The sequence below is a fragment of the Salvelinus namaycush genome, chromosome 2 (assembly GCF_016432855.1).
Source record: "Salvelinus namaycush isolate Seneca chromosome 2, SaNama_1.0, whole genome shotgun sequence".
In the NCBI taxonomy this organism is placed as follows: Eukaryota; Metazoa; Chordata; class Actinopteri; order Salmoniformes; family Salmonidae; genus Salvelinus; species Salvelinus namaycush.
The window spans coordinates 28,793,508-28,813,387 of NC_052308.1; the positions used below are offsets into that span (position 1 = coordinate 28,793,508).

General features: G+C 43.9%; 1 protein-coding gene across 1 annotated transcript in view; it reads right to left on the minus strand.

Annotated features, from left to right (window-relative positions):
- Nucleotides 1-19,880, minus strand: part of LOC120060990 (dual serine/threonine and tyrosine protein kinase-like) — a 45,987-nt gene that overhangs the window by 5,736 nt on the left and 20,371 nt on the right. Inside the window, exon 10 of the mRNA XM_039010455.1 lies at nt 5,952-6,108. Coding sequence (XP_038866383.1) covers nt 5,952-6,108 — 157 coding nt within the window. The remainder of the gene's footprint in view (nt 1-5,951; nt 6,109-19,880) is intronic.

The window sequence follows — 19,880 nt, forward strand, 5'->3', positions numbered from 1 at the left end:
GGCGCCCTGTGCTCTTCACAGATGAAAGCAGTTTCCACACTGAGCACGTGACAGTCTGGAGACGCCGTGGAGAACGTTCTGCTGCCTGCAACATCCTCCAGCATGACCGGTTTGGCGGTGGGTCAGTCATGGTGTGGGGTGGCATTTCTTTGGGGGGGGCCGCACAGCCCTCCATGTGCTCGCCAGAGGTAGCCTGACTGCCATTAGGTACCGAGATGAGATCCTCAGACCCCTTGTGAGACCATATGCTGGTGCGGTTGGCCCTGGGTTCCTCCTAATGCAAGACAATGCTAGACCTCATGTGGCTGGAGTGTGTCAGCAGTTCCTGCAAGAGGAAGGCATTGATGCTATGGACTGGCCCGCCCGTTCCCCAGACCTGAATCCAATTGAGCACATCTGGGACATCTGTTTTAAGGACATTACATCAAAGTTGGATCAGCCTGTAGTGTGGTTTTCCACTTTAATTTTGAGTGTGACTCCAAATCCAGACCTCCATGGGTTGATAAATTTGATTTCCATTGATAATTTTTGTGTGATTTTGTTGTCAGCACATTCAACTATGTAAAGAAAAAAGTATTTAATAAGAATATTTCATTCATTCAGATCTAGGATGTGTTATTTTAGTGTTCCCTTTATTTTTTTGAGCAGTATATATGTGGGTTCTTCACAATAGGCTCTTAGTGGGTCAATTTTCACAATGACTATGGCATTTCCTTTCTGCATTAACTGTTTTAAAGTCACCATTGGCCTCATGGTGAAATCCCTGAGTGGTTTCCTTCCTCTCAGGCAACTGAGTTAGGAAGGACGCCTGTATCTTTGTAGTGACTGGGTGTATTGATTCACCATCCAAAGTGTAATTAATTACTTCATGTTCAAAGGGATATTCAAGGTCTACTTTTAAATTGTTTACCCATCTACCGTTAGGTGCCCTTCTTGGCGAGGCATTGGAAAACCTCCCTGGTCTGTGTATGAAATTCACTGCTCGACTGAGGAACCTTACAGATAATTAATTGTATGTGTGGTGTACAGAGATGAGGTAGACATTCAAAAATCATATTAAAAACTATTATTGCACAGAGTCCATTCAACTTATGTGACTTGTTAAGCACATTTCTACCCCTGAACAGATTTAAGCTGAATACTTAGAGTCAAGACATTTAAGTTTTTCCATTTGTAATTAATGTGTACAAATTTCAAAAAACATAATTCCACTTTGGCATTACAAGGTATTGTGTGTAGGCCAGTGACAAAAATCTCCCAATTTAATCCATTCAGGCTATAACACAAAATGCAGAAAATTACCTCCTACCCCTGCACATCAAATTGGTACTGGTACTCTATGTATATAGCCATGTTATTTTTACTTGTTATTGTTATTAAATGTGTATTTATTCCTTGTGTCACTATTTCTATTTTGTTATTGTATATTTTTTCAACTCTCCATTGTTGGAAAAGGACCCCTAGGTAAGCATTTCACTGTTAGTCTACATATTTTGTTTACAAAGCATGTGACAAATAAAATGTGATTTGATATAGCATTTTAACAAAGTAAATATAGGCCTATTTGTCAAGCCTTTGCTACTTTGACCCTAATCAAAAAGTATTTTAAAAATGCAAATAACAAAAGGTAGGTAAGTTATTTTAAGATTTATACTTAAAATGCAGCATTGCTGCATGATGTGCTAAAATGTTGTGCAGTTGTTTCCCCTTTGCATGGTGTTCTGTTGCAGGTTCTCTTTTGGTTATTCATTGTCAAGCTTTAAAAACCGAAGCCAGACGGCAACATTTTAGTAGCCTAGGATTATGGCGTGTTTGTGCACTTTCCCTCTGCCGCATGCTATAAAAACGGGACTTACTCGAAAATTGATTAAAATCTACATACAATACCCCATAATGACAAAGCAAAAACAGGTTTTTATAAATTTTGGCAAATGAATAAAAAAAGTGAAATCACATTTACATAAGTATTCAGACCCTTTACGCAGTACCTGTTGAAGCACCTTTGGCTGCGAGTCCTCTTGGGTATGACACTATAAGCTTGACACACATATTTGGGTAGTTTCTCCCATTCTTCTCTGCAGATCCTCTCAAGCTGGATGTGGAGCGTCGCTGCACAGCTATATTCAGGTCTCTCCAGAGATGTTCGACCGGGTTCAAGTCCGGGCTCTGACTGGGCCACTGAAGGACATTCAGAGACTTGTCCAAAAGCCACTCCTGCGTTGTCTTGGCTGTGTGCTTAGGGTTGTTGTCCTGTTGGAACATGAACCTTTACCCTCCAGTCTGAGGTCCTGAGCAGGTTTTCATCAAGAATCTCTCGGTACTTTACTCTGTTCATCTTTCCCTCGATCCGGACTAATCTCCCAGTCCCTGAAAAACATCCCCACAGCATGAGCTCTGTCAGACTGACCATCAGGTTCTTGGTCACCTCCCTGACCAAGGCCCTTTCCCCCAATTGCTCAGGTTTGGGAGTTCCAAACTTCCTCCATTTAAGAACGATGGAGGCCACTGTGTTCTTGGGGACCTTCAATGCTGCAGACATTTTTTGGTACCATTCCCAAGATCTGTACCTCGAAACAATCCTGTCTGAGCTTTACGGACAATTCCTTCGACCCCATGGCTTGGTTTTTGCTCAGACATGCACTGTCAACTGTGGGACCTTATATAAACAGGTGTGTGCATTTCCAAATCATGTCCAATCAATTGAATTTACCATAGGTGGATTCCAATCAAGTTTAAGAAACATCTCAAGGATGATCAATGGAAACAAGATGCACCGGAGCTCAATTGCGAGTCTCATATGAATAGCTATGTAAATAAGGTGTTTAATAAAAACTTTTTTTTTTTTTTTTAACTGTTCTCACTTTGTCATTATGGGGTAGTGTGCAGATTGATTAGGATATATATTTTTTAATCCATTTTTAGAATAAGGCTGTAATGTAACAAAATGTGGAAAATGTCAAGGGGTCTGAATACTTTCTGAACGCACAGTGTATAATTCATATGCCGTGTATTGCATTGCAGTGAATGGAGTAAGGAGTCACCAGCTCCGTATTAAACCCGGGTGGGGGCTCCCGAGTGGCGCAACGGTCTAAGGCACTGCATCTCACTGCAAGAGGCATCACTGGTTCGAATCCAGGCTGCATCACATCCGGCCGTGATTGGGTGGCGCACAATTGGCCCAGCGTCATTCAGGTTTGGCCGGGGTAGGCCGTCATTGTAAATAAGAATTTTTTCTTAACTGATTTTACTAGTTAAACAAAAAATTTAAACATTGCTCAGCAAAATAGACGAATTTAAGTTTTGTACTCTGAGTAAATCCAATTACATATATTTGTATTTTATTAAAACTGCATATCTTAACATATAGCCTACACAAAAGCGTTCAACAAACCAATATTGGTGTAAACTTTCCAAATAAAAGCTGGTATAAATACAATATAAAAAAGCCAAATTATCAATGTATTTTTTTTAAAGATGGTTGCAATGCTGTAAAAAACAGTTTAACATGTCTTTGTAGGAGGGCCCTTATTTTGAAAAAGAATCTGCAATCGTGCTGCCAGCATAATATCCTACTGCCAGAAGAACAGTAATGGAGGTGTGTGTGTGGCAATGCACCAAGTATGGGTAACTGCATACTTGGTGTTTAAAAGTGGGCGTTGCAAAAGAAGTGGGAGAATCAACAGCTGTGTGTGTGTGTGTAACATCAGTGGGTTGATCCACAGCTGTGTGTGTGTGTGTGTGTAACATCAGTGGGTGGATCAACAGCTGTGTGTGTGTGTGTGTGTGTGTGTGTAACATCAGTGGGTGGATCAACAGCTGTGTGTGTGTGTGTGTGTGTGTGTGTGTGTGTGTGTGTGTGTGTGTGTGTGTGTCAGTGGGTTGATCAACAGCTATGTGTGTAACATCAGTGGGTTGATCAACAGCTGTGTGTGTGTGTGTGTGTGTGTGTGTGTGTGTGTGTGTGTGTGTGTGTGTGTGTGTGTGTGTGTGTGTGTGTAACATCAGTGGGTTGATCAACAGCTGTGTGTATGTAACATCAGTGGGTTGATCCACAGCTGTGTGTGTGTAACATCAGTGGATTGATCAACAGCTGTGTGTGTGTAACATCAGTGGGTTGATCAACAGCTGTGTGTGTGTAACATCAGTGGGTGGATCAACAGCTGTGTGTGTGTAACATCAGTGGGTGGATCAACAGCTGTGTGTGTGTAACATCAGTGGGTGGATCAACAGCTGTGTGTGTGTGTGTGTGTGTGTGTGTGTGTGTGTATCAGAGGGTGGATCAACAGCTGTGTATGTGTGTGTAACATCAGTGGGTTGATCAACAGCTGTGTGTGTAACATCAGTGGGTGGATCAACAGCTTTGTGTGTGTGTGTGTGTGTGTGTGTGTGTGTATCAGAGGGTGGATCAACAGCTGTGTATGTGTGTGTAACATCAGTGGGTTGATCAACAGCTATGTTTGTAACATCAGTGGGTTGATCAACAGCTATGTGTGTAACATCAGTGGGTTGATCAACAGCTATGTGTGTGTGTGTGTGTGTGTGTGTGTAACATCAGTGGGTTGATCCACAGCTGTGTGTGTGTAACATCTGTGGGTTGATCAACAGCTGTGTGTGTGTATCAGAGGGTGGATCAACAGCAACTGGTGTAACATCCTGCGCTCCATTATTGGTTAGACCGGCCATAGCCAGGTGCACCTCTGGTCAGCTTAATGTTTACGTAGCAGGTTAGGAGAATTAACGTAGCAGGTTAGGAGAATTAACGTAGCAGGTTAGGAGAATGAGGTTACATTTAGGAAAAGGCCTAGGCTTAGCTAAAATGAGTCTGCCAAATTAGCTGATTCGCTTTCCATAAACCAACTTGTTGACACACCCACTTTCAGACACTCCATGTATGGAGTTACACATGACTCCAATGCACGCAGCACGTTGGCAGTGCTTGCTGGGACTTTTAGTGCAGGGCGCCAGTCAGTATGGCAGCGGGCCAAAATTAATTGACAACCCAAATCTATGGGCGTGTCCGAGCGGATCACTTTTGTCAAGTGGTCATCGTTGTTCACCTCCTTACAAAGTGTGTTGCATTATGGGGGATACAAATTGTCCAACTTGCACCTACACGACAACTACATTAACCAAAAACCATGTGATCAAAGGTCATGAAGTACTGACTGCAAATTTCTGCAGCTGCTCTTCAACTTCATCACCTGCATTGTCGGAGGGTCTATTGTCAACCAATAATTAAGGTGTTTTTGTTTAACCCACCCGAACTTGACCAAAGACGTGACAAACAGGAACCAACTTTGCCGCGATTCATGTATACAGTGGTTATGTACAACTAAATGTGATTTGAGTCTCTCTCACCAATTGATAGTACGATGCATACACATATGTACAGTTTGTGAGTGTGTGATATGGGGGTTGGAGACCTGTTTAAATCAATATTACAAAGAAAAACGTTTAGAAACAATTGCAACACTGCCATGTGGCATTGCGTCTGGATGTTGGAAAACCACATCCGTTTTCTGACTTTCAAATGTCGCAGATTCAACTCCAACTTTTGTCTAGTCGGTAGCTTGTGCCTTACTACTCAAATGAGCCCATTGCGTGTCCTAGAGGGTGTGGAGATTTAACCAGTACATGTGCTATACAAAGACCTATCACCACCAATAAAGAAGAGTTTAGTTGATGACAAATGAGTCGCACCACTGTTTATTATTGGAGGACTATTCTTCACTTGAGTAGAGACCAATTAAAAAAAAAAAAAATAAGTAAACTTTTTTTACTTTCTATTACTACCTCAGGTCTCAGTTTAAAGGCGAGCTCTTTTGAAATGCTAGGACATAAACTATGGTTGAAACTACAAACTGAAAGGGTATGGCTGAAATCCATGGCCCAGGTGTGGCCATATATGACAAGCCAAAGCAGCAGGTCATCTTTAAATCCTTCCCTCTCACCTGGTGTAGTGAAACTCTAGAGCCAGATCGTTCCAGTGCTTGTCGTCGGGCGGTACCACAGACTTCAGAGCGCAGGGGTAGCGTCCCCCCCAGCTGTCACACAGATAGACCACTCCATACTGACCCCGCCCCAGCTCTCGGCCAAGCTTGGGCTTGCCTGCCAAAAAGACGAAGAAACATACAGAGATTGCTTTATTGTGATTGGCCTGTGAGAGAGGACAACCCTGGCAGAGTGTATACTATTAGACTTCTTCCACATTTTATTACGTTACAGCCTTATTCTACAATTGTCAATATACACAAAATACCCCATAATGACAAAGCAAAAACAGGTTTAGATATTTTTGCAAATGTATTAAAAATAAAACAAATACTTTATTTACATAACTATTCAGACCCTTTGCTGAGACTCGAAATTGCGATCAGCTGCATCCTGTTTCCATTGATCATCCTTGAGGTGTTTCTACAACATGATTGGAGTCCACCTGTGGTATATTCAATTGATTGGACATGATTTGGAAAGGCACACCTGTCTATATAAGGTCCCACAGTTGACAGTGCATGTCGGAGCAAAAACCAAGCCATGAGGTCGAAGGAATTGTCTGTAGATTTGAGACAGGATTGTGTCGAGGCACAGATCTGGGGAAGGCGACCAAAACATTTCTGTAGCATTGAAGGTTCCCAAGAACACAGTGGCCTCCATCATTCTTAAATGGAAGAAGTTTGGAATCACCAAGACTCTTCCTAGAGCTGGCTGCCCAGCCAAACTGAGCAATCTGGGGAGAAGGGCCTTGGTCAGGGAGGTGACCAAGAACCCGATGGTCACTGACAGAGCTCCAGAGTTTCTGTGGAGATGGGAGAACCTTCCAGAAGGACAACCATCTCTGCAGCACTCCACCAATCAGGCTTTTATGGTAGAGTGGCCAGACAGCAGCCACTCCTCACTAAAAAAGGCACGACAGCCCGCTTGGAGTTTGCCAAAAGGCACCTAAAAGACTCAGACCATGAGAAACATGATTCTCTGGTCTGATGAAACCAAGATTGAACTCTTCGGCCTGAATGCCAAGCGTTACGTCTGGAGAAACCTGGCACCATTCCTACAGTGAAGCATGGTGGTGTCAGCATCATGCTGTGGGGACATTTTTCAGTGGCAGGTACTGGGATACAAGTCAGGATCAAGGGAAAGATTAACAGAGCAAAGTACAGAGAAATCCTTGATGAAAACCTGCTCAGGACCTTAGACTGGGGCAAAGGTTCACCTTCCAACAGGAAAACGACCCTAAGCACACAGCCAAGGCAACGCAGGAGTGGCTTTGGGACAAGTGTCTGAATGTCCTTGAGTGGCCCAGCCAGAGCCCGGACTTGAACCCGATCAAACATCTCTGGAGAGACCTGAAAATAGCTGTGCAGCAACGCTCCCCATCTAACCTGACAGAGCTTGAGAGGATTTGCAGAGAAGAATGGGAGAAACTCCCCAAATACAGGTGTGCCAAGCTTGTAGCGTCATACCCAAGAAGATTCAAGGCAGTAATCGCTGCCAAAGCTTCTTTATCAAAGTACTGAGTAAAGGGTCTGAATACTTATGTTAATGTGACAGTTTCTTATACATTTGCAAACAATTCATAAAAACAGTTTTTCCTTTTCATTATGGGTAGTGTTTAATCAATTTTAGAATATGGCTGTAACGTTCCTGGTGTCAGGAAAATAACCTCACACTCAACGTCAACAAAACAAAGGAGATGATTGTGGACTTCAGGAAACAGCAGAGGGAGCACCCCCCTATCCACATCGACGGGACAGTAGTGGAGAGGGTAGTAAGTTTTAAGTTCCTCGGTGTACACATCACGGACAAACTGAATTGGTCCACCCACACAGACAGCGTTGTGCTGCGCCTCTTCAACCTCAGGAGGCTGAAGAAATTCAGCTTGTCACCAAAAGCACTCAAACTTCTACAGATGCACAATCGAGAGCATCCTGTCGGGCTGTATCACCGCCTGGTACGGATACTGCTCCGCCCACAACCGTAAGGCTCTCCAGAGGGTAGTGAGGTCTGCACAACGCATCACCGGGGGCAAACAACCTGCCCTCCAGGACACCTACACCACCCGATGTCACAGGAAGGCCATAAAGATCATCAAGGACAACAACCACCCGAGCCACTGCCTGTTCACCCCGCTATCATCCAGAAGGCGAGGTCAGTACAGGTGCATCAAAGCAGGGACCGAGAGACTGAAAAACAGCTTCTATCTCAAGGCCATCAGACTGTTAAACAGCCACCACTAACATTTAGTGGCCGCTGCCAACATACTGACTCAACTCCAGCCACTTTAATAATGGGAATTGACGGAAATTTATGTAAAAATATATCACTAGCCACTTTAAACAATGCCACTTAATATAATGTTTACATACCCTACATTACTCATCTCATATGTATATGTATATACTGTACTCTATATCTACTGCATCTTGCCATCTTTATGTAATACATGTATCACTAGCCACTTTAAACTATGCCACTTTATGTTTATATACCCTACATTACTCATCTCATATGTATATACTGTACTCTATACCATCTACTGCATCTTGCCTATGCCGTTCTGTACCATCACTCATTCATATATCTTTATGTACATATTCTTTATCCCTTTACACTTGTGTGTATAAGGTAGTAGTTGTGGAATTGTTAGGTTAGATTACTTGTTGGTTATTACTGCATTGTCGGAACTAGAAGCACAAGCATTTCGCTACACTCGCATAAAATTTGATTTGATTTGAAATGTGGAAAAAGTCATGGGGTCAGAATACTTTCCGAATGCACTGTGTATATATAATAATATACTGTGTATATAATATATACACACACACTGAGTGTACAAAACATTAGGAACACCTTACTAGTATTGAATTGCACCCCGTTGCCCTCAGAACAGTACATTATTTGGGGCATGGACTATAAGGTGTCGAAAGTGTTCCACAAGGATGCTGGCCAATGTTGACTCCAATGCTTTCCACGGTTATGTCAAGTTGGCTGGCTGGATGTCCTTTGGGTGCTGAACCATTCTTGATTACCCATGGGAAACTGTTGAGTGTGAAAAACCCAGCAGCTAGTGGCAGGGGACTTTAATGCAGGAAAACTCATATCTGTTCTACCTAACTTCTACCAACATGTTAAATGTGCAACCAGCTTACTCCACACACAGAGACACGTACAAAGCTCTCCCTCAATTCGGCAAATCTGACCATAATTCTATCCTCCTGATTCCTGCTTACAAAAACTAAAGCAGGACGCACCAGTGACTCCGTCAATAAGAAAGTGGTCAGAAAGCAGATGCTAAGCTATAGGACTGTTTTGCTAGCACAGACTGAAATATGTTCCAGGATTCTTCCAATGGCATTGAAGAGTACACCACGTCAGTGACTGGTCAAAAAAGCATCGATGACGTCATCCGCACAGTGACTCTACGTACATACCCCAACCAGAAGCCATGGATTACAGGCAACATCCGCACTGAGCTAAAGGGTAGAGCTGCCGCTTTCAAGGAGTGGGACTCTAACCAGGAAGCTTATATGAAATCCCGCTATGCCCTCTGACAAACCATCAAACAGGCAAAGTATCAATACAGGACAGAGATCGAATCGAACTACACCGGCTCCGACGCTCGTCGGATGTGGCAGGGCTTGCAAACTATTACAGACAAAGGGAAGCACAGCCGAGTGCTGCCCAGTGACATGAGCCTACCAGATGAGCTAAATTACTTCTATGCTCGTTCGAGGCAAGTAACACTCAAGCATCAGCTGTTCTGTACGACTGTGTGATCACGCTCGCCGTAGCCGATGTCAGTAAGACCTTCAAACAGGTCAACAGGGCCGCAGGGCCAGAAGGATTACCAGGATGTGTACTCCGAGCAACCAACTGGCAAGTGTCTTCACTGACATGTTCAAACTCTCCATGACCGAGTCTGTAATACCCACATGTTTCAAGCAGACCATAGTCCCGGTGCCCAAGAATACAAAGGTAACCTGCCTAAATGACTACCGACCCGTTTCACATCTGTAGCCATGAAGTGCTTTGAAAAGCTGGTTATGGTTCACATCAACACCATTATCCCAGAAACCCTAGACACACTCACTCCAATTTGCATACCGCCCCAACAGATCCACAGATGATGCAATTTCTATTGCACTCCACACTGCCCTTTTTACACCTGGACAAAAGGAACACCTATGTGAGAATGCTATTCATTGACTACAGCTCAGCGTTCAACACCATAGTGCCCTCAAAGCTCATCACTAAGCTAAGGACCCTGGGACTAAACACCTCCCTCTGTAACTGGATCCTGCACTTCCTGACGGGCCGCCACCAGGTGGTAAGGGTAGGTAACAACACATCCGCCACGCTGATCATCAACACGGGGGCCCCTTAGGGGTGCGTGCTCAGTCCCCTCCTGTACTCCCTGTTCACTAAAATCAAATTTTATTGGTCACATACACATGGTTAGCATATGTTAATGCGAGTGTAGCGAAATGCTTGTACTTCTAGTTCCGACAGTGCAGTAATATCTAACAAGTAATCTAACAATTCCACAAAAACTACCTAATACATACAAATCTAAGTGAAGGGATGGAATAAGAATATGTACATAAATATATGGATGAGCGATGACCGAGCGGCATAGGCAAGATGCAATAGATGGTATAGAATACAGAATATACCTATGAGATGAGTAATGCAAGATATGTAAACATTATTAAAGTGGCGTTATTAAAGTGACTAGTGATCCATTTATTAAAGTGGCCAATGATTTCGAGTCTGTATGTAGACAGCCGCTTCTTTGTGGCAGTGTTGGGTGTTCAACAGTATGATGGACTTGAGATAGAAGCTGTTTAGTCTCTCGGTCCCAGCTTTGATGCACCTGTACTGACCTCGCTTTCTGGATGGTAGCGGGGTGAACCAGTCTATCACATGGCCAGGCACGACTCCAACACCATCATTAAGTTTGGCGATGACAACAGTGGTAGGCCTGATCACTAACAATGACGAAACAGCCTATAGGGAGGTCAGAGACCTGGCCGTGTGGTGCCAGGACAACATCTCCCTCAACCTGATCAAGACAAAGGAGATGTCTACAGGAAAAGGAGGGCCAAGCACACCCCCATTCTCATCGACAGGGCTGTAATGGAGCAGGTTAAGAGCTTCAAGTTCCTTGGCGTCCACATCACTAACAAACTAACATGGTCCAAGCACACCAAGGCAGTCGTGAAGACAGCACGACAAAACCTATTCCCCCTCAGGAGACTGAAATGATTTGGCATGGGTCCTCAGATCCTCAAAAAGTTCTACAGCTACACCATCGAGAGCATCCTGACTGGTTGCATCACTGCCTGGTATGGCAACTGTTCGGCCTCCGACTGCAAGGCACAACAGAGGGTAGTGCATACAGCCCAGTACATCTCATTCCAAGATGGCGTAGCAGTCGGACGTCTGTTTTGTCTTGTCCCGTCCTGTGTATTTATCGTTTTCTTCGTATATATTTTTTATATTTTTAATCTCAATTTCCATCTATGGACTGAACATACTCTCCTGCAACCCGTCTATTTTTTATACTTTAGAACCGGAACCCCCATCAGAAGCTAGCCAGCTAACTAGCTACTAGCTGGTAGTCGGTTAGCCACTGCTAGCGGTCATCACCGTTAACTCTGATATCAGCCAGCCAGCCTCAGTCCAACAAATTCCTGCCAATCTGCACAGCATGATATCAACCCAGAGCATATCGGACTGCTTTTTCTCTACCACATCTCCGGATTCCTACCGTAAGCTCAAACTTTACACCGGATCATCGCAGCTAGCTAGCTGCTATCCGAGTGACTACTCCTGGCTAACGTCTCTGTCCCGAAGCAAGCACCAGTTAGCTTGGAGCTAGTCTCAAGCTAGGCCCATCTCCCGGCTAGCCAAAGAGATCCATCAGACAATTCCTGGGCTTCAATACCTCTTTTGCCAATTGGCCTGGACCCTTTGCTTCCGGCACGGAGCCCCGCTGATCCAGCACGACTGGTCTGCCAACGTAACCGTCCTAGTGGGTTTCAACAGGCTCTGCCGTTGTGACGTCCCCCTGAGGCCTATCTGCTAGCCCCGGCCTGCTAGCTGTCTGAAACGCTGTGTTTCCAGCTCGCCTAGCTACTCACTGGACCCTATGATCGCTTGGCTACACATGCCGCTCCCTAAATGTTAATATGCCTTGTCTATTGCTGATTAGGTTAGTGATTGTCTTATTTCACTGTAGAGCCTCCAGCCCTGCTCAATATGCCTAGGTGTTATTGTGTTCCACACCCCACACATGCGGTGACCTCACCGGGCTCTCTCATCGTCACTCAATGCCTAGGTTTACCTCCACTGTACTCACATTCTACCATACCCTTGTCTGTACATTATGCCTAGAATCTATTCTTCCGCACCCAGAAATCTGCTCCTTTTACTCTGTTCCCGAACGCACCAGAAGACCAGTTCTTAGCCTTTAGCCGTACCCTTATCCCACTCTGGTGATGTAGAGGCTGACACAGGCCCTGCAGCCCCCAAGCATCACTCCCATTCCCGCTCTCATTTGTTAACTTCTGTAACCGTAAAAGCCTTGGTTTCATGCATGAAGCCTCCTCCCTACGTTTGTTTTATTCACTGCTTTAGCACACTCCGCCAACCCGGATGTCCTAGTCGTGTCTGAATCCTGCTCAGGAAGCCCACCAAAAATACTTTAAAATGTCCATCCCTGCCTCCCGGGTGGCGCAGTGGTCTAGGGCACTGCGCCACCCGGGAGCTGCGCCACCAGAGTCTCTGGGTTTGCGCCCAGGCTCTGTCGCAGCCGGCCGCGACCGGGAGGTCCGTGGGGCGACGCACAATTGGGCTAGCGTCGTCCGGGTTAGGGAGGGTTTGGCCGGTAGGGATATCCTTGTCTCATCGCGCTCCAGCGACTCCTGTGGCGGGCCGGGCGCAGTGCGCGCTAACCAAGGGGGCCAGGTGCACGGTGTTTCCTCCGACACATTGGTGCGGCTGGCTTCCGGGTTGGAGGCGCGCTGTGTTAAGAAGCAGTGCGGCTTGGTTGGGTTGTGCTTCGGAGGTCGCGTGGCTTTCGACCTTCGTCTCTCCCGAGCCCGTACGGGAGTTGTAGCGATGAGACAAGATAGTAATTACTAGCGATTGGATACCACGAAAATTGGGGAGAAAAGGGGATAAAATGTAAAAATAAAATGTCCATTCCTAACTATAACATTTTCCGACAAGATCGAACTGCCAAAGGGGGCGGAGTTGCAATCTACTGCAGAGATAGCCTGCAGAGTTCTGTCATACTATCCAGGTCTGTGCCTAAACAATTCGAGCTTCTACTTTTAAAAATCCACCTTTCCAGAAACAAGTCTCTCGCCGTTGTCGCTTGTTATAGACCCCCTTCAGCCCCCAGCTGTGCCCTGGACACCATATGTGAATTGATCGCCCCCCATCCCCAAGGAACCTACCAGGTACAAACCTAAATCCATAACCATGGGCACCCTCTTAGATCAAATCAAAATTATTTATATAGCCCTTCTTACATCAGCTGATATCTCAAAGTGCTGTACAGAAACCCAGCCTAAAACCCCAAACAGCAAGCAATGCAGGTGTAGAAGCAAGTAGATATCATCCTGACCAACTTGCTCTCTAAATACACCTATGCTGTCTTCAACCAGGATCTCAGCGATCACTGCCTGCGTGCGTAATGGGTCCGTGGTCAAACGACCACCCCTCATCACCGTCAAACGCTCCCTAAAACACTTCAGCGAGCAGGCCTTTCTAATCGACCTGGCCCGGGTATCCTGGAAGGATATTGACCTCATCCCGTCAGTAGAGGATGCCTGGTTGCGCTTCAAAAGTGTTATCCTCCCCGTCTTAAATAAGCAATCCCCATTCAAAAAAATGTAGAACTAAGAACAGATATAGCCCTTGGTTCACCCCAGACATGGCTGCCCTTGACCAGCACAAAAACATCCTGTGGCGTTCTGCATTAGCATCGAATAGCAACTTTTCAGGGAAGTCATGAACCAATATACTCAGTCAGTTAGGAAAGCTAAGGCTAGCTTTTTCAAACAGAAATTCACTTCCTATAGCACTAATTCCAAAAAGTTTAGGGACACTAAAGTCCATGGAGAATAAGAGCACTTCCTCCCAGCTGCCCACTGCACTGAGGATAAGAAACACTGTCACCACCGATAAATCTACGATAATCGAGAAATTCATTAAGCATTTTTCTACGGCTGGCCATGCTTTCCACCTGGCTACCCCTACCGCGGCCAACATCTCAGCACCCTGTGCAGCAACTTGCCCAAGCCCCCCCCCCCCACGTCTCCTTCACCCAAATCCAGACAGCTGATGTTCTGAAAGAGCTGCAAAATCTGGATCCCTACAAACCAGCGGGGCTAGAATATCTGGACCCTCTAAAAAATATCAGCCGAAATTATTGCAACCCCTTTAAACTAGCCTATTCAAACTCTTTAGTATCATCTGAGATCCCCAAAGATTGTAAAGCTGCGGTGGTCATCCCCCTCTTCAAAGGGGGAAGACACTCTAGACCCAAACTGTTGTAGACCTATATCCATCCTGCCCTGCCTTTCTAAAATCTTCGAAAGCCAAGTCAACAAACAGATCACCGACCATTTCGAATCCCACCGTACCTTCTCCACTATGCAATCTGGTTTCCGAGCTGGTCATGGGTTTACCTCAGCCACGCTCAAGGTCCTAAACAATATAACCGCCGTCTTCATCGACCTGGCCAAGGCTTTTGACTCTGTCAATTAGAGGTCGACCGAATATGATTTTTCAATGCCGATACCGATTATTGGAGGACAAAAAAAGCCGATACCGATTAATCGGCCGATTTATTTAAAAAAAAACTTTTTTTTTTATATATATATATCTCATACACACACACACATTTTTGTAATAATGACAATTGCAACAATACTGAATGAACAATGAACACTTATTTTAACTTAATATAATACACACACACACATCTCTGAAGTGACAATGATACTGAAGAGTCTGCTTAGGAGACAAATACTCTCAACTGTTTGAATAAAAATAGAGTTTAAGTTACCTGTGATGAATGTTGAAAACAAAAACTGTCATTTCTATATGCAGGAAATCCTATTTTAATAATGGGCATGGTAAGAATTGACAACCAAAGTGCGAGTCATAATTCCCATGACACCTTCTAGCAAAATCTGAAAAGCGGTTCCTTCATTTATTCCATAGGATATTTTTAGATTCACTTAAAATAAGGTCTGTGTTTCGTGTAGGCTTACATCACCGTGCCAATTTTATAACTGTGTAGATATCCATAGGATAAGGTAACTCTGATCAATATTGGCTAAATATAAGCTTAGAAAAAAAAAAAATTGTAGTGGATTTATGAAAATATGTTGACAAACGTTACCTTATCCTAGTGAGATTTACACGGGTATCAAAACGTCGAGGCGGTTTAAGCCTGCACGAAACACAGACCTTATTTGAAGTAGATCAAGATATTCTCTATGGAAGACATGAACGGTAAAATAACGAAGTGACCCCTTTCAAGTTCAGCCGCAAGTTATTACAGGAATTATCGACTATTTCTCTCTAAACCATATACCTTTGACTAATCCGGAAACTATCACCTCGAAAACAAAACGTTTATTCCGTTCCGTATTTTATCTAACGGGTGGCTTCCATGAGTGTAAATATTCCTGTTACATTGCACAACCTTCAATGTTATGTCATAATTACGTAAAATTCTGGCAAATTAGTTCGCAAAGAGCCAGGCGGCCCAAACTGTTGCATATACCCTGACTGCGTGCAATGAACGCAAGAGAAATGACACAATTTCACCTGGTTAATATTGCTAAATATGCAGGTTTAAAAATATATACTTGTGTATTGATTTTAAGAAAGGCATTGATGTTTATGGTCAAGTACACATTGGAGCAATGACAGTCATTGATTGATTGTTTTTATAAGATAAGTTTAATGTGAGCTAGCAACTTACCTTAGCTTGCTGCATTCGCTAACAGGCAGGCTCCTCATGGAGTGCAATGTAATCAGGTGTTAGAGCATTGGACTAGTTAACTGTAAGGTTGCAAGATTGGATCCCCCGAGCTGACAAGGTTAAAAATCTGTGTTCCTAGGCCGTCATTGAAAATAAGAATGTGTTCTTAACTGACTTGCCTAGTTAAATAAAGATTAAATAAAGGTGTAAAAAAACAATCAAATCGGCGCCCAAAAACACTGATTTCCGATTGTTATGAAAACTTGAAATCGGCCCCTACTGTCAATCACTGCATCCTTATCGGCAGACTCAATAGCCTTGGCTTCTCAAATGACTGCCTCGCCTAATTTACCAACTACTTCTCAGATAGAGTTCCGTGTGTCAATTTGGAGGGCCTGCTGTTCGGACCTCTGGCAGTCTCTGGAGGTGCCACAGGGTTCAATTCTTGAGCCGAATCTTCTCTGTATACATCAACGATGTCGCTCTTGCTGCTGGTGATTCTCTGACCCACCTCTACGCAGACGACACCATTTTGTATACATCAGGCCCTTCTTTGAACACTGTGCTAACAAACGTCCAGACGAGCATCAACACCATACAACACACCTTCCATGGCCTCCAACTGCTTTTAAATGCTAGTAAAACTAAGTACATGCTCTTCAACCGATTGCTGCACGCAAACTCCCGCCCGACTAGCATCACTACTCTGGACGGTTCTGACTTAGAATATGTGGACAACTACAAACACCTAGGTGTCTGGTTAGACTGTAAAATCTCCTTCCAGACCCACATTAAGCATCTCCAATCCAAAATTAAATCTAGAATCGGCTTCCTATTTCACAACAAAGCATCCTTCACTCATGCTGCCAAACATACCCTTGTAAAACTGACCATCCTACCAATCCTTGACGATGTCATTTACAAAATAGCCTCCAACACTCTACTCAACAAATTGGATGTAGGTTATCACAGTGCCATCCGTTTTGTCAACAAAGCCCCATATACTACCCACCACTGCGACCTGTATGCTCTCGTTGGCTGGCCCTCACTACATACAATTGAATTCGGAAGTTTACATACACCTTAGCCAAATACATTTCAACTCAGTTTTTCACAATTCCTGACATTTAATCCCAGTAAATATTCCGTTTTAGGTCAGTTAGGATCACCACTTCATTTTAAGAATGTGAAATGTCAGAATAATAGTAGAGAATGATTTATTTCAGCTTTTATTTCTTTCATCACATTCCCAGTGGGTCAGAAGTTTACATATAGTCAATTAGCATTGCCTTTAAATTGTTTAACTTGGGTCAAACGTGCCGGGTAGCCTTCCACAAGCTTTGCACAATAAGTTGGGTGAATTTTGGCCCATTCCTCCTGACAGAGCTGGTGTAACTGAGTCTGGTTTGTAGGCCTCCTTGCCCGCACATGCTTTTTCAGTTCTGCCCACAAACGTTATGGGATTGAGGTCAGGGCTTTGTGATGGCCAATCTAATACCTTGACTTTGTTGTCCTTAAGCCATTTTGCCACAACTTTGGAAGTATGCTTGGGGTCATTGTCCATTTGGAAGAACCATTTGCGACCAAGCTTTAACTTCCTGACTGATGTCTTGAGATGTTGCTTCAAATATATCCACATAGATGGCATCATGAGGAAGTGAAACTATTTTGTGAAGTGCACCAGTCCCTCCTGCAGCAAAGCACCCCCACAACATGCTGCCACCCCTGTGCGTCACGGTTGGGATGGTCTTCTGCTTGCAAGCCTCCCCCTTTTTCCTCGAAACATAACGGTGGTCATTATGGCCAAACAGTTATATTTTTGTTTCGTCAGACCAGAGGACTTGTCTCCAAAAAGTACGATCTTTGTCCCCATGTGCAGTTGCAAACCGTAGTCTGGCTTTTTTATGGCGGTTTTGGAGCAGTGGCTTCTTCCTTGCTGAGTGGCCTTTAAGGTTATGTCGATATAGGACTCGTTTTACTGTGGATATAGATACTTTTGTACCCGTTTCCTCCAGCATCTTCACAAGGTCCTTTGCGGTTGTCCTGGGATTGATTTGCACTTTTCGCACCTTAGTACGTTCATCTCTAGGAGACAGAACGAGTCTCCTTCCTGAGCGGCATGACGGCTGCGTGGTCCCATGGTGTTTATACTTGCGTACTATTGTTTGTACAGATGAACGTGGTACCTTCAGGCATTTGGAAATTGCACCCAAGGATGAACCAGACTTGTGGTCTACAATTTTTTTTCTGAGGTCTTGGCTGATTTCTTTTGATTTTCCCATGATGTCAAGCAAAGAGGCAGTGAGTTTGAAAGTAGGCCTTGAAATACATCCACAGGCACACCTCCAGTTGACTCAAATGTCAATTAGCCTATCAGAAACTTCTAAAGCCATGACACTATTTTCCGGAATTTAAGATGTTTAAAGGTACAGTCAACTTAGTGTATGTAAACTTCTGACCCACTGGAATTGTGAATTATACAGTGAATTATAAGTGAAATAATCTTGTCTGTAAACAATTGTTGGAAAAATGACGTGTCATGCATGAAGTAGATGTCCGAACTGACCTGCCAAAACTATAGTTTGTTAACAAGAAATTTGTGGAGTGGTTGAAAAACGAATTTTAATGACTCCAACCTAAATGTATGTAAACTTCCGACTTCAACTGTATTCGTCGCCAAACCCACTGGCTCCAGGTCATCTATAAGTCTTTGCTAGGTAAAGCCCCGCCTTATCTCAGCTCACTGGTCACCATAGCAACACCCACTCGTAGCACGCGCTCCTCAAGGGAGGGACAGAAAAGTAATGTTTGGGAAAGATTTTGCGAAGTGGTAAAAGAGGATGGTCGCAGTGTGATGATTGTGAGGCTTCAAATATGCCTGTCACATCAAAAGGGACTGCAGTATACTGTTCAGATGGGTTAAATGGAAACTGAAATCTTTAGACCTACAATCACTCACATAGCCTGCAGAATTAAGCATTTCTTGCAGTAAAATTATACAAATGTAGGCAAAATGTTGACTCTAAAAGGAGTGGAGAAATATGATATCTTTCAGCATCTTGAGAGAATGTGAATGCTCAGTTATATACCATCTGTAGCGGCACCATATTTATCAGCATCATAAAAGCTGATAGTATTTCAACCACATTACATATGCATCCAAACCGAACTGAAATCTTATCAGAAACATGTTGGGTCGTTTTAACAACTTTCCATTTTCTTAAAACCGGTCAAACTGATGGCATTTGAAAATTTAGCACGGAAAATCTTTCCCGTTTTTTTTTGTGTTATTGCATTTTGTCCCCGGTCCCCAAACATCTTTGTTCCGTTAAAGAAGATCACAGAAAACTTTACCGATGTCAACTAGATTGAAGCATTCATTCTATCAATTTATGACATTCTCGTGAGTAAAGGTTTATCTAGTCTTCTTGGGCAACATATGACAGAAGAGAATATGCATGTATCTAATTATACACAAGGCCTACCAAAATGTCGGAAATTATAGGCAGAAACATCTAAAAATCAGGCCCAAAAAATCCTGCCCCCCTGTCAAAAAAAATAATTCTGCTGTCTTTGACTGTAGCGTATAGTGTATTTTCTATATTTGCGGGTAAGAGTTGGGTGCAGGACTCAGATTTTCACATATAGTCGGGCGGTTGTGGATGGGTTATTAGCAATTGTGGGCGGGTGCGGGTTTACAAACATCTAACCCACGCACCACTAGTGTGTGTGTGTGTGTGTGTGTGTGTGTGTGTGTGTGTGTGTACGGTACAGTGCCTTCGGAAAGTATTCAGACCCCTTGACTTTTTCAACACTTACGTTACAGCCTTATTCTAAAATTGATGAAATGTTTTTTCCCCCCCTCTCAATCTACACA